The sequence below is a fragment of the Lycorma delicatula genome, chromosome 7 (assembly GCF_047948215.1).
Source record: "Lycorma delicatula isolate Av1 chromosome 7, ASM4794821v1, whole genome shotgun sequence".
NCBI classification, from domain to species: Eukaryota; Metazoa; Arthropoda; class Insecta; order Hemiptera; family Fulgoridae; genus Lycorma; species Lycorma delicatula.
The window spans coordinates 85,781,255-85,805,732 of record NC_134461.1 but is presented as its reverse complement, the minus strand read 5'-3'; the positions used below and the strand labels follow the sequence as shown (position 1 = coordinate 85,805,732).

The window sequence follows — 24,478 nt, the reverse complement described above, 5'->3', positions numbered from 1 at the left end:
CTTCATTCATATTGAACATTTAAAATATCTGGAACTTGAAATACGTTTCATGATTCAAGTTTTTTTTTTTAAACCCTTTGTTACCTAAAATTTACCAATAAAAGTAATTTTTTAATTACTGTTTAACTACACGTATGACAAACAGTTATTCAGTAATAGATTGATCTGTTGTAAGGTTGTGCCGTTAAATGAATTCTAACGATTAAAGTAAACTCAGCCTTCAAATTCAAAATTTAGAATAAATTATGAATTTTTTTCATTGAATTAAATTTGGGATGATATTGCATTAAAAAAAATCATCTGGGTATCAACTAATCAGGAAATGCTAACTAAATACTAGTAATAAATAAATAATAATAAACAATTTTGAACAAAATAAATAATATAATGAATAATAGATAAATTTTTTAAGAGTAGTTTCTCTTTTTTTATTACTGTCACAGCAAACAATTATATAATCATTATTTTAATGTTTTTTTTTTTCAATAATTTGCGGTAAAACATAAAATATTAATTAATTGGCTGAATGTTATCGTACTTATTTTTTTGAAGAATTATTAAAGTGTTACTTGCAGTTGTTTCTATATTTTATTGTAACCTATATTTATTTTTATTTTTTTTTTAAATACAAAATTAGATGATTTAAATAACTTTAGTTTTTGTTATATTCATAAGTAATAGTAAATTTACTTAGGTGGGTTAATTAGATACATTAGAGTAAAGATTAAAAAGGAAATAATTTTCATTACATGCATCTTAAATTAAGTGAAAACGAGACAAAGTAAAACCTTCATGCTAGTTAACACCATATTTCAATAACGTTGTCCAACTCTTGAAGTACTTTTACCAAATGCATGTTTATCTTTTTTGTTGCACCATTACATACTTTCTGAATTCTGTGTATGTGTGTGTGTGTGTTTGTGTATGATATATTCTTTTTTTACGTGTTCTATGTTCATTGAAATAAATGAAGGATTTAAAAGGAAAAAGAAAAGAGACAACCTTTACTGTTTATAAACTGTAATTCATTAACAGATTTTTATTTACATAAATAAATAACTAAATTCACTTGCTTTGTAAAAAATATGTATTTCATAATAGTCTATTTAAATTTTTTTTTTATATTTGTTCAACATACATAATAGAAGTTAACTGTTTTAGATTTTAATAAAGATGTTACAATTATATTCTCATATCTTGAGATACAAATTTATTCTACAGAAACTAATTAAAATTAATGTTATTTATTCAGTAACAACAAGCTGACCCCAATAATAGTCAATATGATGGATTATCATGCATTTTTTAACATAAGAAAAATGCCATCCTTAACAGGATTCAAACCCAGAACCTTCATATGGAACCAGATTATATATATATATATATATATATGACATTTTACATATGACTTTTTTTGCTGTTTCTGCTATAATATCCATTTTAACAACTTTTTCCCCAATATAAACTTAATTTTTTTTTTAAATCTAATTGTTAAGCTCTCTCTCTGCATATATATCTGAAGTTACTTATTTCTACATACCAACCTATTGAACATGACAGATACGGAATGTCTACAAACCACAATATTTTTGATGCAATTTTTCAGTTATTATTGAGTTATCACATTTTAATTATAACATTGATTTTTTTTTTAAAACTAACAAATTAAAAAAGATTTTTAAACAAATTTTTAAGATTTTTTTTTAAACTAATTTTAATTTGTTTAAAATATGATTTTAATTTTTTTTGAGATTTTTAATATTTTTTTTAAACAAATTTCATTAACGAACATAGTAACTTTAATGAACATAGTTGACCGATTGGTTCACATTAACATAGGAACAATTAAATTGGTTGTACAGTATACCTACAAATAATATAATTTGATTGGATAGAAGGTCCAACCAAACTGATTGATTTATTGAAGCCTTTACATGAAATCAGGCTAATAAAACAGAAAATCCTCCAGTTTGTTAACAATTTATAGTTCAATTTAATACTTCTCTTCTTCATGCAATTTTATGGATGAGCTAGGGTGTTCTGTAAAGAAGCTTGATTGTTTTTGCACAATTTTCTAATATTTGGAAAAACGTACTTTTAGCATATATTTGAGGTATGTGTATTCTGTGTGTATGTTATATATTATGGAAAGTCGTTTATCACTTATTGTCTGCTCCCTTTTTCGATTTGAAATCTCTTGAGGGATTAAATGTAAAATCCCTGAAGAGAGCTTCTTGAAGCATAATGTTGGTTTTAGGGTTTTTTTTGTTTCGAGTTCCACTGTGAAGAGATTTTTTCATTATCCACCCTTCTCATACAGTTTGGTGCTCCATTATTACTCCTAGATAGCTGTCATGTAACCGTTCATTATGTTTTTATTGATTGTGTACTAAAAACAGTTTTCAGCAACAATGTAAAGTAGCATGCAGTATTGCTGGTATTCTGACAGAAATTAGATTAGTTGTATAATTTGTTGAAGTCTGTAAGTTAAATGTCTATCTGTTTGATTGCTTTTAGTATAGATTTGCTTTTAATTTTATGTTTATCTAAGATTTACCACTAGAAATTTTCCAAATGTTGGAATTGTTACATTCATATTTTTATTTCTTAGACGTTCTTTTTATAAAAGAATTTATGTAATTTTTTTGGCTTCCTCTGTATTTCATGGCTGTAGAAGCATAACATTCTCAGAAATATTATATTGACCTATTAGTTTATAGAAAAAAAAACAAACCAATATTGTAGCGACAAAAATTGTATTTTTGTTCACAAATTTCACCTCTTATAATAAATTCATTTTCAATTAAATCATGTTATAATAGAAAAATTGATAAAGTTTTGCAATGGACTGACAGCTATTAAATTATAATTTTAGCATCAGATTTATATTTATGTGCTTATGAAACCTTAGGCCACAGCTAAATGTGCCTTAATTATTGAATTTTTTTTTTTAATCAATTTATTCCATTACAAACCGGCAAGAGTTAATTGATGCATCATTTTTTTGTATTATATATATATATATATGTATTATATAATTTTCATTATTATATATATATATATCTCAAGTCAGTTTTCTATCTACTGCCAGGTCTGAGAGAGTGTGTATAGACAAATGCAATTACTGCTATTGGTTTTCCAGGCCTTACATAGCTGCAGATATAGTGCAATGTTAGTTTAAATACACTGGTAAACATGTAATCTGGAATAGATTCAGTTCAACTAACCAACTACGTAATGTATTTTTAATTTCTTTTTTCATTTCAGTTTAAGTACAGTCTCAGGCTATTATAATTTTTATTCCTTTCAAGAACAAGGTGTACAATATAATATGTAAAGAAATTATTTTATTTTTGATAATTAGTCGACATCATTACCTGTAAGAACAAAATTATTACAGTTAGATAGATCTCATAAAAGAAAGTTTAGAAATATACAGGTCATCTGAATTGCTAAGAGTGTTAGTCTAAGCATGTGGTGATGTTACTAAACACTCCCATGTCCCTACAAACACACTATCTGAAGTACATTCCACGTATTATTAAAACAGACGATCAAAATGCATTAATATACCTTAATGAGTAATATACCTTTAAAATATACAAACAATTAATTTTTATAAACAACACCATAAAGTTAATGTTCTGTACAAACATTTGTTGTCCTCCACAGGTTGTTAATTCCAAAGCCTTCCAAAAAATAATTCCAAAAAAGAAATAGTTTTAGTTAATTAGAACTCTAAATGCTTCACTACAAGACTGTATCTGTTTACTCTGTCCCGTACACTTGTATTCTTCATTTGGTAACTGATATGTAAATAAGCTTTTTTTTTATACATATGTCAATAATTTCACTTACATATATTATACGAGTATACTACACTCAATCATGATTTCTCCTACAGTATTCAGACGTATTGATTTGTGCAAGAAAATTTTATATTTCCAACTTTAAAAACATCATTTCCAAGATTGTATATGCAAGTGAACTGCTGAATGAAACCATTCCTCATTGTGTCAATTTTTTTTTTTTTTTTAGTGAATTTGAATTGAAATATGACTGTTCATAAAGTACTCTGTATTAAATAACCACACATATACGTAGTAGAAGTAGAAATAGAAAGATTAGACATTGGTCTTGTAGGAACAACTGGTAGTAACTTTTTTTTATATTATAAAGGTTTTATATTGATAAGTTTTTGTACTGACAACCAAAGCTATAAACACTGAATGACAGTCAAGACAAAACTACGTTAACTTAACTACATTGGTTATAAAAATTATATGTTTATACAAATTAGAGCTAAATATATAAATATTGCATAGACAAGTAATTTATATGATTCATTATCATTATACTGTAATTTGTAAATTTTTTATCAATTTTTAATATTGTTATCAATCATTAAATCACTTTTATGTCTGTTTCTTTTTTTTACAATACACCGAGTACCTCCCCTATTAATGCAGTGCATAATAAAAACTTGTTAGTGAATACATGACAAAAAGTAAATAAATAATCATGATGTAATTCTCAAACTTAAAATAAAAATTAAAACTTAATCTTATTATTTATGTTAAGAACATTCAAACGATGCTATTACTACTACTACTACTACTACTCTATTACTACTATTATTATTATAATGACCACAATGAAAATATATTACATTTTTATTCCATTATATGTGCCAGTGAAGAATTTACTACTTTATGTTTCTATAGTCCCATGTAATATTTTTAATGCATGTATTTTGCTGAATGTACTGAAGATTATGGGACCTGTAGGATACACAGTTGTTTAGTAGCAAAGAAGTCTGCATGCTCAGTTCAGCACTCTTAATAATTTAATTATCCTGTGTGCCATTTATTCATTCTCCTGCGTTGTGACCTTGATGACTTTGCTCTTGTTCAATAATTTTGTTAATCTCATATGTGCATCTACTAAAATGCACGTACTTATTATCTTACTTAAAGTAGATAATTTGTGTTAAAAATACTCATCTGGCTGTAACCTTCCATTGACCTTACTGTATAGAAAAATTAGATTCTTCTATTAATTTAACAGCTATTATTGACAGATTTCAATGTTTGTATTTTAATTCAGACACCTCAATCACCTTCAGCAACCTAAAAAAACATTTTGTAATACTTTCTTTTATAAAATTTGTGATGAATAAAAGTATTTCCCCTGTAAAGTAACCATAGTTTTCTTTCATAAAAATATAATCTTCACCATTTGTTTACCTGTAATTTGATCAGTTTTTGTTGATAACATATAAAAATCTCTAAATACATGAATTGGAAGAGAATAACTTTTAAGTATTTTTCATGGAAAATCTTGTTTCAAAGGAAAATCAAGGGGGAAAAGCAGTTAATCATAATGTTAAAGCATTACTTACATTAAATAAATTCTATATTAGTCAATTTTTACATTAACAAAAATTATACAAACTCAAAAATTATATGTAATTTTTTTTTGTTGATATTTTCAAATAGTTACTTTGACTCACTTTTACCCACTCTAACATAATATATAGAGAGAAAAATTTACAGCACTTTCTTTTCTCCATGTTTCCCATACCATTAAATCAAGTTTGGAACAAACCATTAGCAGACAGTTGAATTTCTAAGTCTTGAACTGGCATCTGTCACTAAAAAGTATGTTAAGAATATGCAATCACGAAAAAACTGACAGACAGACAATACATTCTTATTACAGTATAGATAATTAAAATTAATGAATTAATCTAAAGCAGTCTCTGCTTTTATTCATTCGTTATCTGTTGTATGGCAGTTCAATTACAAACCATTTTAGGTTTATTCACAGTTAGACTACACCGTAACAACTACAGTTTACTATTAATTTTTTACTTTCACTCTCTGATTCTTTTTATTAATGGATCATTAAGTTATAATTTAAGAGTTTTTTTGTTTTTTTTTATGAAAAAGATAGTAATTTTTTATAATTAATATTTAATTGTTATTACCAATAACCTGTTACTATTATTAAAATAAATTATCAAGAATAAAAAGTTATTTTCTGTGACAAGAATTTGATAAATTATAGTAGTTGCATTTAATGCAAAAACCATTATAATTTTATTTATTACTCTACTATTTTCTCCATAAATTTTCATTATGTAATTAAACTAAATATAAATTAAAAAATAAACTTTGTATTTTTTTGTTTATTTATCATAAATTTGTATTATTGAAGAATTCTAAAACCATTTATGAACACTTTAAAGAAAAGCATTGGAAAAGATAAGTTTTTATTGTAACTATGCAATTAAGAAATTTTTTTAATTTTAAAAGAAATTGAACTGAAATGTATAAAAGCAATGACTTAAAATCTGTATAAGTTGCAGTGACAAAAAAAAGATGACCGATGATTTAAAAAAGAGTAAGGCAAGAATGCAATCTATTTTCATTGCTTGTTACCAGATTTATAGAAGAAGTAACACAGAAATTAAAGGATAAATTCAAAATTGAAGTATTCGCAGAGAAATAATTAAAATGTTGAGATTTTTTAATGATATCGTTCTTTTGGCAGAAAAAAATAAGTTTGCATGAATTTCTAATGGCATGGACTCTTTATTATTTGAGAGATTCAACTGGAAAGTAATTAAGATTAAAAAATATAATAATAAAATATGATAGAGGATAAAATATTAAAATAGAATGCAACAGAAGTAGACTAGCAGAAGTAAAGAGAGCTTTCATGCAAAAACTAAGTCCTACTAGTGTAATATATAGATTTCAGAATTAGAAAAATATTCTTAAACATTTTTTTATGAAGTATAGTCCTCTGTTGTAGTAAAATATGGACAAGAGGAAGAAGAGAAACAATAAGAATAGAATGGAATTAATGGAGAGGTTAATTGGCAAAACCTATTTTATTGAAGTAATGGAGCCTCACTGGATGAGTCCATTAAGGAGTCAAGATGCTGGTAAAGTGATGGTGTGGGCCAGGATATGGGGTGACAGAATTATTGGGCCATTTTTCATTGGAAGAAATCTTAATGCTGATAAATAATGTTTATTTTTCTATGTATGGAAAATTATAGGATACTCTGTATGAAAAGATATTCATTGAAATATAAAAAACAAATAATGAGGATATAGGATAAAATAATTATATTATGTTTAAAAGATTTCCACTGAATAAAAAGGAATATAAAAAACATTAAATAAATGATGATATTAGAAAATGAAAGCAATTAACAAATGTTTTACCTTACACAATGGAATTTAATTTTTATATAAATATTTATGTTCACATGTGCACACACACACATCATTCATGCTGCATTTTCAAACTCACCACAGATTTGTGATGTTCACAATACAGAAAATCCATTTTCTGAATTATGAAAATCTTATACTGCCTTTTGATTTTATCAGCTGTAATATTATTAGTCACCCAAAGCAAGAAATCTAATTGACATCAAACAGGCTTATTAGTCTTCTACTATGAATTAAATTTAACAACAGTTTCTCGTAATCTATTAATTTTCTTCTTATCATTTAGGCACCATGAATGAGCAATTATGGATGATTTTAAATGAGACAAGTCATTTTCAAAAATGGTACATTAGTGTTCAAGAATAACAACATTCTACACAAGCATTACTAGCGGGATGAATAGTAAAACGATTTTTTGCTCACTTTTTCATACAGCAGAATGTACCATTGCCTATTTGTATATTAAGCCCTAGGATATTCAAATGATTTTTATGCCTGCAAATGACACCTCTCAATTTTTCACCAGAGAAACTGACTAAATATTGAACAACATTATTCTAAGAGAAATTAACATCATGTTTTACATTTATTGCAGTCTTACTTATACTTAATACTTGGATGTTTAGAATAGAGTAACAGATTTAAACATCCCTTTCTGTTGACATAGTGCATTTCAATACATTATAGCCATTCATTAATGCAGCTTTGTTACTTGTAACATACCTATGCATACAAATATATAAATATCGTCAGAATAATGTAGTACTAAGCTGTTATTTTGTATAGATGTCAATAGATAGTACTTGCTAAATCTATTGAATACAAGTCAAAGTTTGTTAAGAATGGTACTATTCTGTATTTCAATGCTATTGATTCTTCAGATTTAGTACCTAAACAACTTTCACTGTTATACAATAATTATTTACATATTTATATTGAATTCCTTCCAACAGGCCTTGTTTTGTTCAATTTCACGAAATATTATTACATCCAATCAAAGTAAAAAAAAACATATGTAAACAATATATGAAAATAAAAATTTATAAAACCAAAGTAGAAAGAAATTCTAATAAATTATTGTAATAAAAATGTATACAATAAAATAAAAATAAAATAAATATTACTGCACATAAGAAGAAAAAATGAGAGGGAAACAAAAAGAAATTTCTATGCTATCAGACAAAAAATATGTTTGACTTTGTATGTTTACTGCATATAAGCATTAAATTTCACAAGATTACAATGAGAAAACCTTTTTTTTCTTTCTACAGATGCAAAAGGCAAAAAAAAAGGTTTTAAGTAACCCTTAAGTCAGATTTAAGGAAACTAGTTCAATAATTAAATCTTTTTAGTTAGATTAAGTGGAGAAAACTACATTATAAATAAAACAAATTTTTTGAACAATTATGAAAAGTGAAAACATAAAGAGTTTTTACTAACATTTATTGTGTCACTGAAAGCAAATTGTTTTGAAAAATTATTGCAGCCAGTCGACATTGGCTTGAAATTATTTTAAATTGAAAAGCATATTGTATTATTTCATAATTATTATGAATAAATATAAATGAAACTTATAGAAATACAAATTACAGATAAATTTGATTTTTACTGGTTCCATGACCTGATTGTGAATTGTACAATATGGCTTTCACACCATCATAGAAAAACTCCAAAAGTGATCTCCCTATGAAAAAATAAAGTTTCTAGAAGATCTCATTTACCCAAATTTCTGCAGCTCCTTCTAATGAGATGCATACATCAGCACACATTCTTAAATGTATTCATTATATGGCTAGTAAAAATGGAATCAAAAATTATCCCCAGTTCATTTAGTTCTGAAGTGAAACATTAACATCAGGTTTTTGTACTGTAATCAAACTCAGCAGAAGCCTTTTTTCTAGAGCATGAAGTGACTGCATATTAAAAATATTAAATGTAATTTGTCTTTAACAAACCATTCTACAAGATCATTAAAATCAGATTGAAGTAGTAATGTGTCAACATTATTTATTAAATAATTTTAAACCATTTCCTTGCATAGTGTGTTATTAGAATTATAGTCTGAATTTATTATATAATCTATGAATAAAATGAAAGGAAAAAGGGCGCAAATTTTATCTTTTTACTGCGCTTTGTCCATGGGAGAGCAAAAACACAGATACAAACTGTTCCCTGTTTACTAAGTAGAAATGAAAACAAACCATTTGACCATTACAAAAATTGAAAGATTGTAATTTGTCTAGGGATTTTTGAAGATTGATCTGTGTAAATTAGATTAGTTTGAACTTGTGTTTTTAAAAATTATCCAAAATGAACAATTAATTCATTTGGTTAGATTGAATTTAATTGTTTAAAAGAGTTTTGTTGAAGTACAATAATCCTACACTTAGCTTATAGCCAACATAGTTAAAATTAGTATCAAGTTAGAACCTAGCGTACAACAGAGCAAATATTTTCATCAGGTATCTAGAAACATTCAGGTGATGGTAAGACTACTTAATATTTTAGATTATGACATATCCTAATGGATAAATCATTACTTTTTACCATTCATCCTATTTCCTCTTTCTTGACACCTTGTTCCTTGTTATTACTTATTGTTAGACCACCTATAAGTATTAGTTTTGGCACTTAATATTCATAAATAATTAGTTGTTGAATACTGTCATTTGAATGTTTATTTAATTACATTAATATTAATCATGCAATATTCATTCTGTTACAGATATCACTAACTGCATTGAGTGTAATTGTATCAGCGCAGTTTCCTGTGGATGATTTTGGTGGTGCACCAGTTCCTCGTCGACCAGTTATTCCTGGTGCTGTACCTGTTGGGGGAGGGCCCCAATTTAGAGCACAACCAAGAAGATTCCCACCGAGCCAATTAGTATCTGATCCAGTACCACCACCAATTAAAATCAGGCGACCATCTGGACGAATCGGTAGACTGAACGGTCCACCTCAAGCACGGCCATTACCGGTAGCACCACAGCCACAACCACAACCAGTTAATGATATACAGATTCCACCTAGACCTGTCATCGAAGATCCAGAAGAACAACAATCGATCGAACAGCAATTGAATTCATTTCAAGATGTGTCACCTAGTCCTGCACCACATTCCGAACCAATCGGCCAGTCACCTCAACCACAACCAGCTCAAATACGTCCTGGACCACGTCCTCCTCTGCCATCATCTCCAGCTGCTTTCAGACCTGAACGACCAGCATTTATACCAACACCATCACCAGATATAGATTTTCCAACGCCAACCAGACAACAGGTATAATTACCAAATTAGAATATGATCATAACATTGTAGTGGTGATTAACAGCTGACCAAAATAATATATAAAATTTAGTTAACTAATTGGCAGTAAGTCATTCATTATAGTCCAATATTCCCTTTATACATAAGTTAATAACTTACATAGTTTAATAGTTGGCAAAATTCTAGTAGACAGTTTCAGAAAATAATCTCTAGGTAGCCCACGATAAATGTAATTGAACATCCCCTCAATATCACTACAGCATTCTAAATACATTATTACAGTATTAGTGTAATTTGAGGCTTCTTCTAGAGAAATATTTTGCTACTCTTATTTATTTTTTGGTTCCGATGGGGAGTAAAGAGATTTTTTTTAAGAGAATTTCAGAAAATCTTCCCAATTACAATTCTAAATTTGAAATCCAAGTATCTAGACTAGGGGTGTTCTAAATATTTGAACCATGACTGGATGACTGTGCAAAGCTTATTTGTATTTGTGACAGCTCAGGTATTTATTCCCATACACTTACCTACAAAATAAGGTTTATACTTCAATTTTCTTGTAAAAATTTATTAAGTACAAGTGAATATTTTTAAAAACATTATTTTATTTGTTCTATAGTACATTATAAACATGTACGAAGATCTTTAGCCTACTTGTATTATTCAGATTTACAAATCTGTAAAAGTTTAATGAAATAAACTAAAACAGTTAGATACATAATACAGGAATTTATTTAATGCTGACTTGTGGAATTTATTTAATTGATTGTAAATAATTAATTTTTTTTTTCAATAGACAATTTATTTGTTTAGTATGAATTCATTATTTATAGAAAATTATTCTAATTAAAGTGCATCAACACAAAAATCATTTGCCAAGCTAACATCAGTACAACCTTCCCTATTAGTGTTATCACAAGTAATTTGTGTTTAGTGATTATCACAAGTAATTTATAGGCTTTTTCAATAGACATCCTTTAACATTTTTACATGATCACATTTTCTAATCCATACTTCAAATCCTGTTTGATAAAGACATCTTTTAATATATTTTAAAACACATCACTAGTCTATAATTAAAATATATGCTATCAACCACCATATATTTCATACATTTCTTTATTTCTGTTCAAAATAATTCTATTGATTTAAATCAGGTTATATGTTAATAGACCTAATTATAGTGAAACATGTTAATATTTTTTAACTATAGGAATTATGAAATGTATTTTCTACTTCTTTCTGCCCAAGTTTTTTTTTAAATAAATGGTTTCATGAGCTTGTTCATTTTCCTATTTTAGTAATGTTTATTTTCCTTAAATCTACCCTTGATTTAACCATACCAATGAACTAAAGATAACAAACAATCTAATTACATGAACTAGGAAATGCTAAACTTTTTAAGAATATTAACCTAACCAAACAAACAGGCAAACAGTAGTAGCCAAGCAAGTAAATTAAATACATATATTTTAGTAAAGAAAATTTAGAATGTAAAAAAATTTTAGTAGTTACACAATAACTCTAATAATAAATTTTAAACATGGAAAAGAAACTTTTTAATGATACTATATATCTAATAGGAAAATTAATAACATTATATATTTTTTCTGAGATAAAGAGACTGAATATTAATTATACAAACTCTTTTATTACATAGTTTATGCATTCATGATTTATTATATTTGTTTTTTTATGTTTTTTTTTTTTTTTTTTTTTTGTTAAATAAAATGTACTGTATTTTGAAATCTCTTAATAAAAATTGTAAACAAATGTACTGGTAGGTTGTGAATAAATTATATGATATTAGAAAGATATGCTTAATTAGAATATTTACAACACATAACAATTACTCTCTCTCACTTTCTCTGTCACTCCCTCCTTCTTTAGAGCTCATTTGTATTGAGTAGAGGTTTTTATGTGTACTGATTTTTACACATGTTGTTACTACTAACAAAATTTGTTTTAAACAATAGAATAATCTTACAAAAGAATATTCATTGAGAAAAATTTTTAATAATTTTATAAGTGTTTTCCAGTTTTCTTTTTCATTAAGATGCATATAACTAGTTAGTCTTCTTGCATTACAACATTTTCAACTTTTTTTACAACCTTTAATCTTTAAACTGTAAAACAAAGAAAACTAGCATTTTGTATTTATACAAAACATTTCATAGATGTATCAAATTAGATTAATAAAATAAATAAACAAAACATTATGTTGGGAAGTGTGTTGTAGTGTTTTGTAAGACTAAACACTACTCTTGGATCCTACTAAATAGTAAATATAAATAATTTTGCAATAACAAATGGTAACATTAATAATAAACAGCAATATTTATTTTTATTTTTACAGTTTAGAACAACTGCCGCTCCAGTACAATCTGCACCAACTCCAATACAACAATTCTCAAGGCAACAGCCCAGCAGGCAACAGATAGTACAACAACAACAAGTTGTAAGAAATCAACCACAGAAACAACAACCGCAACAATTTGTTAAACAGTTTCAGGAAAGAGAGCGAGATAGAGAGGCTCCAATTAGAGTAAAGAAACCAGTTGCACAGGTATATATCCATTACTGATTTACAGTTAAATAAAATCATTATTCTTAAAATAAAATAACTAAAATTTAAGTACAAGGGCCAATAAATGATTTTAAAGATGCAGAATGGCTGATAGATTTAAAAAAAAAAAAAAAAAAACATTTTTTATTAGAAAGCACTGCTTTTTTATTTTCTTCATAGAATTTAACCATTACTATTATTGCTAAGGGTGTGGGTCAGAAGGACTTAAACGGCCAAATCAGCATCACTCAATCGTCTGAGTACTGCGCAACTGAAAACAATGAAAAACTACAGCTGCTTTTTTTCCAAGAAAATGTAACTCTCTGCATTTTCATAAAAAAGAAGGAGGCACCTTCCTTGGTAAAATATTCCAGAAGTAAACTAGTTCTCTGTTCAGATCTCCGGGTGGGGACTACTAAGGAAGGGATCACCACAAAATTAAAAAATAGCATTCTACAAATCGGAGTGTGGAATGTTAGAAGTCTACAAAAGGTTGGTAGATTAGAAAATAAAAGAGGGAAATGGATAGATTAAATGTAGATGTAATAGGAATTAGTGAGGTTTGATGGGGAGAGGAAAATGACTTTTGGTCAGGTGATTTTAGAATAATTAACACAACTTCAAATAAAGAGCAGGAAGGAGTAGGTTTCATAATGAACAAGAAGATAGGGAAGAGAGTAGAGTATTTCAAAATGCATAGCGACAGAATCACTGTAATAAGGATAAAATCAAAACCTAACCCAACAACGATTGTTAACATCGATATGCCTACAAAGGCCCATGCTGATGATGAGGTAGAGCGTGTATACGAAAAAATTGACAAAGCAATTAATCACATAAAAGGGGATAAAAATTTAATAATACTTGGAGAGTGGAATACAGACATTAGAAAAGACAAGAAAGGAAATATTGTGGGTGAATATGGGCTGGGCAAAAGAAAATGAAAGAGAGGAACAACTTATTGAGTTTTGCCCAAAGTATAATTTAGTAATTGCCAACACCCAGTTTAAAAATCATAATAGAAGAATGTACACATGAAATAAGCCAGCTGATATTGCAAGGTATCAGATAGATTATATCATGGTTAAACAAAGATTTAGAAAGCAACTCGTCGACTGCAAAGCTTATCCTGGAGCAGACATTGATAGCGACCATAATTTAGTGATAATGAAATGTAGATTGGGGTTTAAAAAGCTGAAGAAAATGTATCAGATGAATTGGTGGAATTTAGAGAAGCTTGAGGAAGAGAGGTAAAGAAGATTTTTAAGGAGGACATCGCAAGAGGTCTGAGTAAAAAAGATAAAGTAGAAAATGTAGAAAAAGAATGGAAGAATGTTAAAAAGGAAATTCTTAAATCAGCAGAAACAAACTTATGCGAAACAAAGAGAACTGGTAGAAAACCTTGGATTTCAGACGATATATTGCAGCTGATGGATGAACGTAGAAAGTATAAAAATGCTAGAGATGAAGAAGGTAAAAGGAACTATCGACAATTAAGAAATGCTATAAACAGGAAGTGCAGATTAGTGAAAGAAGAGTGGATTAAAGAAAAGTGTTCAGGAATGGAAAGAAAAATGATCATTGGTAAAATAGACGGAGCATACAGGAAAGTTAAGGAGAATTTTGTGGTACATAAATTAAAATCTAATAATGTGTTAAACAAAGATGAAACACTGATTTGGAACAAAGATGGAACACCAAACAAAAGAAAAGGTCGATAGGTGGGTGGAATACATTGATGAGTTATACAGAGGAAATAATTAGAAACTGGTGTTATAAAGGAAGAAGAGGAAGTCAAAGAGGATGAAAAGGGAGATACAGTACTGAAATCTGAATTTAAGAGAGCATTAGAAGATTTGAATAGCCAAAAAGCTCTTGGGATAGACAGGATACCTGCAGAATTACTGTGCAGTGCAGGTGAGGAAGTGATAGATAGATTATACAAACTGGTGTGTAACATTACGAAAAGGGGGAAGTTCCATCAGACTTCAAAAAGAGTGTTATTGTCATGACACCAAAGAAAGCAGAAGCAGATAAATGTGAAGAATTCAGAACAATAAGCTTAACTACTTATGCATAAAAAATCTTAACTAGAATCCTGTACAGAAGAATTGAACGGGGAGTGGTAGAAGTATTAGTAGGAGAAGACCAGTTTGGTTTCAGGAAAAGTATAGGGACAAGGGAAGCAATTTTAGCACTCAGATTAATAGTAGAAGGAAGATTAAAGAAAAACAAACCAACATATATGGCATTTATAGACCTAGAAAAGGCATTTAATAACGTAGACTGGAATAAAATGTTCAGCATTTTTAATAAATTAGGATTTAAGTACAGAGATAGAAGAACAATTGCTAACATCTACAGGAACCAAACAACAACAGTAATAATTGAAGACTCTAAGAAGGAAGCCATAGTAAAAAAGAGAGTCTGACAGGGATGTTCTCTACCCCTGTTACTTTTTAATCTTTACATAGAACTAGCAGTTAATGATGTTAAAGAACAATTTAGATCCGGAGTAACAGTGCAAAGTGAAAAGATAAAGATGGTACGATATGCTGATGATATAGTAATTCTAACTGAGAGTAAAAAAGATTTAGAAGAAACAGTGAATGGCATGGATGAGGTCCTACGCAAAAACTACCGCGTGAAAATAAACAAGAACAAAATGAGAGAAATCAAATGTAGTAGAAATAATGTAGATGAACCACTGAATACAAAAATTGGAAGAGAAAAGATTACGGAGGTAGAAGAATTTTGTTATTTGGGAAGTGGAATTACTAAAAATGGAACTAAGCAGGAGCAATATAAAATGCCAAATAGCACAGGCGAAATGAACCCTCAGTCAGAAATATAATTTGTTTACATCAAAAATTAATTTAAACGTCAGCAAAATATTTTTGAAAGTTTATGTTTGGAGTGTAGATTTATATGGAAGTGAAACTTGGACGATTGGATTATCTGAGAAGAAAGATTAGAAGCTTTTGAAATGTGGTGCTACAGGAGAATGTTAAAAATCAGATGGATGGATAAAGTGGCAAATGAAGAGATGTTGCGGTAAATCAATGAAGAAAGAAACATTTAAAAAAAAAATAGTTTAAAGAAGAGACAGACTTATAGGCTACATATTAAGGCATCTTGGAATAGTCGCTTTAATATTGGAGGGAAAGGTAGAAGGAAAAAATTATGCTCGCAGGCAACGTTTGGAATATGTAAAACAAATTCTTAGGGATGTAGGATACAGGGGTATACTGAAATGAAACGACTGGCAGTTGATAGGGATCCTTGGAGAGCTGTATCAAACCAGCCAAACAACTGAAGACAAAAAAAGAAAGTGTTTTTTGTCTTTAGAGAATAGAGGGGTTGTTTTTTCACCATTAATTGAATCATAATGTTTATTTCCAGTTAGTTGTCTTTAAACCTAAGAAATGCTTATTACAAAGTAGTACATTTCAGAGATGGCCAGTTCATGGATGAAAATGAATCCTGATGTGAAAATACAATTGAAGGTGGACCTTTTTAAGATTACAGTTGTAATAGATGGAATAATAAATTATTATTACATGCAAACTGTGAATAATTAGCAAATATCCAATGTGTGTGAATGTAAAAATTTTGATTATACAGTAGAAAAACATGCCCAAGAATATACTAATATGTTAATTTTCTATCATAGACCAGAAACAATCTGAATCTGTTAAATTCTAAAAAATTATTGCCAAGCAGGGGAGTGGCAAACTTAATAACTTGTGTACTTAATTTTGATCTTAAATCAAAAAGGCAAAGTTTGTAATGGAAATACCCAGAATACTGATAAGGAAAAAAACAAGTTAAAACTATAACCCTAAAATACCACTGCATCTGGGCATATGAAAGGTGTGCATTTTAAAACCATCACTCTGTAGTATTACTGAGTATAGGGATATGAAAGGTGTGTATTTTTTTAACTTGCTGCAGAATCAAAAACAGTTAATAGATTTAAGATACTGAAACACTTGATATTACTCCAATTCATTACTGATTTCCTCTTAAATCTACTTTGATTTGTAAGGATCAAACTAGATGAAATAAAGATATGATTCTGTTGCGTGAGAATGCAACAGTATTGAGTGTAACTCATACACAGTCTATGATCATAACTTATATTCTAATGAGTTCCAATTTTCTGATCTGTTCAAGAAACTCTGTTAGGAAAGCCTTTCCAAAGAAATGAATAATAAACGTCTAGCTTAAGATTAACTTTGATATCAAAACATTTTTTTTTTTATCAAAACTTAATGAAAAGGAAATAAATATTTTTCCAGTCATTTTTTGTTTATCTTGATGTAGAATCCGAAAATGTATAGCCAGCCCACCATTTTGGATACACTTTGTACATTAGGTAGTATTAAATGTTTGCCACTGAAAGTCATGGTTTAGTAAAATTTAATATGTTGAAGCCTAAAATATACAAATAAAAACAGATATTTCATTTTTTTTACGCTAAAACCAAAATTGTAATATTTGCTTTAAAATCACATATTAAAGAATACCTGAGATTATAATAAATAAATTATTATTTACTAACATTTTATAAAGTCCATGTCCAGTATAACCGAAGAAACAAGTGATCATTTTCTTGGAAGTGCTTCACAAACGAACCACTTTTGTTGGATTCAGTATATATATATATGTTGGATTCAGAACACCAGTCAGTTGATTGTTGCTTAGTTTCTGGTGCATATGAATATATCAAAGTTTCACCTCCTGTTACACTGTTTTATACGGATTTTGCAATTCCTCAGTCAAATTTTTTGAGCATTTCCTTACACCAATTGACACGAGGCTGTTTTTGAGCTTCGGTCAAATTATGAGGATCCATTGGAAACAGATCTTTTCACAGCCAAAATGTTCATGCATAATTGAATGTACTGTAGTCTTTGATATGCCTAAGGATGCTTCTATCTCATGGTAAGCTTCTTCAATCATGTTGTGCACAGCACTGATGTTTTTTGGGTCAAAAACTGATTTGGTCAATCTTCACAAAATTCATCACTGATGGAAGCACGGCTACCAAACCAATTGTAAATAGTCTTTTCTGATGGTGATTCATTATCAAAAATTGAACAACATGATTCGAGGCATTTTTGTTGAGTTAGGCCTTTATGAAAATTGTAAAAAATCATCCAATGAAAACCTTCACATGAAATTTCCATTTTTTCACAAAACTGTTTTTTTTTTAATGCTCACTATAAACAACTATTCGTCTGATTTCTGAGCTACCTATATTGTAGCAATAAAAGGTCAAATTTTATAACAATAGTAATCTCACATCTCAATAGTGTCATCTAGTGGTCGTTTGTAAAACCTTAGAAGGCGACTTCTATTGACCTATCTTTTATCAACTGGTAAATTCTTGATTCAAACCTGGATCAGTAATGATATATTTTATACTCTATACTGAAATATACTCTAGACTGACATTGAACAACATCCTAAGGCTACATTGTTGTACTTTCAGAGAGATGTTTATGAGATATTAGAGAATTATGCTATGTCCTTCCATCTGATGTGAAATATTTTATTAGTCAAAGAAAGCAAAGTTAGTGATGGTCTTAATAAATTGTGTTTTTTTATAACTGCAACTTAAATAACTTCATTTTTTTATTTTCAGGTTCTAAGAAGATATAGAGAAGATAATGAAGACGGTAGCATTACATGGGGCTTTGAAAATGATGATGGTTCATTTAAGGAAGAAACAATCGGTGTAGACTGTATTACCAGAGGTAAATATGGATATGTTGACCCTGATGGAGTAAGACGAGAATATACATACAGCAGCGGTATACCTTGTGATAAAACAAAGGATGATAAAGATAACCAAGGAGCTGCCACAAATGATGGATATATCGATTATCAAAATAACAGATATGTATTACCAAATGGTGATGAAGTTGATTTGGACAAAATGGTTAAAAATAGAGCTAGAAAACCAGCACCATATTATAGAAATTAATAATTAAACAGACTTAATGTTGTATATTATAGTATCATCACCATCATCATCATCATCATCAACATAGTCATTGTTATCATAAATTATCATTGTCATTGGTCATCATCACCACCCATTACTATCTTAAGTGTCATTCATATCACATAATTTTTAAGAGTTAAAAATATGTTCAATTTTTCTTTGTAATTTTATAACAATATTTGACTTCACTTATGAAATTTGTTTACATTTATCCATCATTTTGTTATTACAAAAAAAAACATTAACAATTAAATGGAAGGTAAAAAATCTGTACAAATTTATACTTTTATTATTGATTATTTGTATAATAGCAAACTTAATATGTTTACTTTGATGATATGAATCATTACATTTTGGTGATATCTTTTGTTACAATCCTTTTCTAAAAAACAGAATGTTTTGTTTTATAAAAAACAGAATGTTAGTAACAAGAATAATTATTTGTAATCTTCCTTTCAAAGAGAATGGAAGATTTGATGAGTTTCAAAAGTATTTTTATTTTTTTTTTACTTTCTTCTTATAAAATCTACTAAAAAGAATTATTAAATAGTGCATCTCAGAACAGTTGATCAACAGATGGGTTTTGTTATTTTTTTATCATTCTCCTTAAAGTCACAGTATAATATATACTAACCACTCATAAGATTACTGCTTAAGGAAGCTTATCTAATCTATGCACAATTTTTTTTTTGGTACAAGTTTAGGATTTAGTAACACATTTTTGCATAGATTAAATATTTGATCTTTTCTTTCTTAATGTTAACGTTAAGTTCTGATTAGCAGTATAGCTATTGAGGTTCTTGTTTAACTACTGCAACCAAAATTACCAAAAGTTTTTTGTGTTGTAGAATTATTTATTACACATCATTGTAAACATGTTAAAAAACATTCATGTAATACAAAATATAATTTTAAGATTCTGTTTTTAATATTATAATTTTTTTTTAAAGAATTTATTTTGTTTGTTTAGTTTTTTTAAATGAAAATTTAAATATTAAATGTTAAGTAAAGTGAATTTCAATAGTTTGTATTACATTTTTTAATCAATAAAAAATTTATTCTACTTTTTAGTCATTTTATTATCTATAACTAATTCTATTTCTAACTGAACATATGATTTAATAGATGATAAAATAAAATAATAGTTTTGAAAATGTTTAAATATATGTTAACAGTAATATTGAAAATTTAGGTATATTTATTAAAAATAATAATTACTTAAAAATTCATCCTCAGAAGTTTAATTATAGATAAATTTGTTGAAAGATGTTTTAGATGAATGAGAACTTAAAAATGACAATGTTTCAGTGAGTGCCAGGCAACCAACTTTGAGCCCTTTTTTTCGAATTTTTGAAGGAATCCCAAAATATATAATATTTAGATTAAGATATACATAAGAATTATAAATACAATTAATAGTATGATAACCTTCAAATTTTATGGTGACATTTCAATTGAAAATGATATGGTTTGAACTTTGAGCAGTTGAAGTCAATATGATCATGTCAAGGGACTTACTAAGGAATTATTCCATAAAATTATATTAATTCTACAGAAATCATTGCGCCAAATTTCATCAAGTCAGCCCATCCAGACCAATGAGTGTATACACACATCTTTCTGGAATTTTTCAATGTTAAATTTTTTTATGGTTAGAGAAGGGTCATGAAATATCAGATTTGTAAAAACCCTGACAAGCAAAATTTGATCCAATTAGAATACTTTTTTTTATAGTATAACTGTGTAGCTAAACAGTAAAATTATACCAGGAAGATAGAAATGAAAGTGATAAAATTATAATGTTTAATTTATAGAAGAATAAAACAATAGTTAAGGATCACTGCAAAATGAGTATTCCTGATTGGGTTTATAAAATAAAAATAACAGTTATGAAATACTGTTTTAGGCAATCCCAAATGAAGATGGAGCATAAGCTTAAACATTATTTAAACCTTTCAAACTCTAAACTTAGGTTGCTCATATTTTCATAGCTCCTTTTTATTTTGTATTTTTCTACATTCAATATACGAGGTGTGTGAGAAAAGTAATGAGATTGGTAACACTGCGAGCGATCTGGCAACGCTGTCTACCGATTTGTGCTAGACCGGTTTGTTCATCCCTTCCACATGCTCAGTACGAGTTTCAACTCCGTTCAGCCAACACATTATTTTTGACAGCGCCATCAGTGAAGTTGTGTTTTTGTTGTGTGTTACGAAAATGGAGCATCGGAAATTAGATCAACGTTGTGCAATCAAGTTTTGTGTTAAACTTGGGGAATCCGCGAGTGTGACCTTTGAAGAGTTGAAAAAGGCCTATGGGGAACATTGCTTATCAAGAGCACAGGTTTTCCGCTGGCACAAATCATTTTTGGAAGGCCGAGAACACTTTGAAGATCAATCTCGCTCAGGGAGACCTTCAGCTTCAAAATCTACGTAAACGTTGAGCGTATGAGGGTTCTTGTGAGATCAGACCATCGTTTAACAATAAGGATGATGAGTGAACAATTAAATTTAAACACTTTCATCGTATATCAAATTTAGACAGATGATTTGGACATGCAAAAGGTTTGTGCGAAATTGGTGCCGAAAAACCTCACAACGGAACAGAAGGACAATCGAAGAAACGTGTTTGTTGATCTTTTTTGAGGATTGACAATGACCAAGAATTCTTCAATCGTGTGATCACAGGTGATAAATCCTGGATATTTGAGTACGATCCTGAATCAAAGCGGCAAAGCGAAAAGTGCCACTCTCCGTCATCCCCTCGACCGAAAAAATGTCGAATGAGCAAATCAAAACCATGTTGATTTGTTTTTTTGACAGTAGGGATATCGTGCATAAAGAATTTGTTCCTCCAGGACAAACTGTCAACCAAGTGTTTTACAAAGGTGTCCTTGAAAGGCTCAGGAAAAGAGTGATTCGTGTGAGACCAGACATTGCAGACAAGTGGATGCTTCATCATGACAATGCCCCGTGTCGCTCGGCCATTTTCATCACGGAATTTTTGACCTCAAAAGACATTCCTACGGTTCCTCAACCCCCCTATTCACCTGATCTGAGTCCTTGTGACTTTTCCCTTTTCCCGAAATTTAAACATATCTTAAAAGGACGTCATTTTGGAAGTCTGGAGAACATTCAAAAGACTGTGACCGACCAGTTAAAAGCCCTACCAGTTGAAGCCTTCCAGCGCTGCTACCAAGAGTGGGAACAACGACTCTGCCTGTGTATAGCTGCCCAAGGAAACTACTTTGAAGGGGATAATAGCGTTGTTTGAAAAAAATAAAAACTTTGGTAAGTAAAACGTCAGTCTCATTACTTTTCTCACACACCTCGGATATCAGTATCGGGTAATTAATTTATGTATGTTTCTGATTGACTCATCTTTGTTTTGAAACAAAGCTCTACACTGATGAATTATAAGTAAAATAAACAATTTTCAAATAATAAGTAACATAAACAAAACACCTCATGCCAAATACTACTTCCGCTACCACATATCCACAGATGATATTACTTTCAACCTGATTTTCTTGAAGATCTTTAAGAGAATGGCTAAATAAATACCCATTAATATGCTTCTTCATAACTGTATTACATTTGTGTCTGACAGACACATGAAGCGAAGAAGTGGAGCAAAGAGGATAAGGATTAAGGATATATATATATTTCTTTTTGGATTACAGACAATAAGCAACTTTCTAGGAAATTAGTAGCCCAACAACCTACCGGACAAACCACACATACAAAATGTGATATTCTTCTACAGATACACTCTTATTCTCCTTATCCAACACTCCAAACATATAAATAGCAGTTCCAACCAACAGAAATCATTAGTAAACAGCATGATCAATGAGCAAGTCATAGACTGTCTAATACACACAGGTTGCAAACACGACAAAATACAGAGTGATTGTATATATTGTAGCAATCTGGATCAACAGTGCACAGGTTGGATCTAATAGTTGGATCAACTATTAGACAAAAGGGATTACAAAAAGGACTTCGTTGAAAACTTCTGGAATCACCTCATTTATATGAGGAGTATGAAGATGGACTCTACAATACATACAAAGAAGAACTACAAGAACAGGAACGACAGCTCGCTGAATAAACATGTAATCTTCAACAGATTAATAAAACAGATGGAAAAACTGACAAACTTCATGATGGCATGGACATGGCTGAATCAAATAACGACAATAACGATCAAATATGGTATGACCATCTACACTGCATCGAGAGATTACACGACACTACTGACCCTGCAAAAGAATGAGATAACGCTAACAAACAACCAACTAAAAGACATAAAGGAGGTGATTGCTAACACTCACCCTCACAAATTTGCTCTGGATCCACTACAGAATCTGGATTCCACTTTCCAACTCCTGGTGTGAGGGAGTGGAAGGCTTATATACTTGGTCTTAATGAATACAACCAATCATATTATATGACAGATGATTTGGTCAAGTACATCAATGATTACAGACCAAAACTACAAACCACAGATAACATGGGTCCAATTGGGCCACAACACATTATCAATACCATTGCTACCTTCATACATTATTGCTGGCTGAAAATACCTTACTACATTGCTGCTGACATGGAATTCAAGAAAGGTAAATAATTAAATCATTGGGCAGATCAGTTGCATATCAAACCAGAAATACAAGATTCCACTCGAATAAAATCAGTCTTTATTAATAATCTTAGAAACTGGCTTCTATACAAAGATATTACCACAAAACTAAAATTTTACACATATACATAAATACTACCAACTCCAAAGACCTTAAAAATCTAATTTGATAATGCAGCAAATTACAAAAACTGACACTAAATGAATAAATTTAACACAGATAAAATGTATTATTCGGTCACATCCTAATGTGATGATGATCATATTCGTACGGCCACTGTCAAAAAGAATGCGACTTTTACGCAACTGACAAAAGAGCTACATATTAGCCTCTTCTCTAACTGCATTTTTTTGAATTTAGAAACAGATTAATTATTTATTTTTCAATTGTTTTAAAATTTTAATTACATTTCATCCTATTCATCAGTGGATATAGTTAATGTTGTAAGTTCATCATTTACAGAAATGTTTATTGTGATTTTCCTAGTACGATTATTGCTGTTAACAGGTTATTCCAGAATAATATTGTTAATTTCTCTAAAACTGAATATATATATATATATTTCTCTAAACTATATACAATATATTTTTCATATCTGACATACACTTTAGTAAATTTACCTCAAGAGTATTCCTCAATGCACATTTATTTACATTAAAAATGTATGATGTCATATAACTTAAACCCAGTGATAAATACAACTTACTAATTATATAGTTTAATAAAATTTCACAAA

General features: G+C 29.1%; 1 protein-coding gene across 1 annotated transcript in view; it reads left to right on the top strand.

Moving 5' to 3' along the window:
- The window catches only part of LOC142327547 (uncharacterized), a 129,385-nt gene extending 109,222 nt beyond the window's left edge, over positions 1-20,163 (top strand). The window contains exons 2-4 of the mRNA XM_075370698.1: positions 9,973-10,530; positions 12,875-13,084; positions 18,735-20,163. Of these exons, the coding sequence (XP_075226813.1) occupies positions 9,973-10,530; positions 12,875-13,084; positions 18,735-19,076 (1,110 nt within the window). The 3' untranslated portion in view covers positions 19,077-20,163. The remainder of the gene's footprint in view (positions 1-9,972; positions 10,531-12,874; positions 13,085-18,734) is intronic.
- Positions 20,164-24,478: the final 4,315 nt, after the last annotated feature.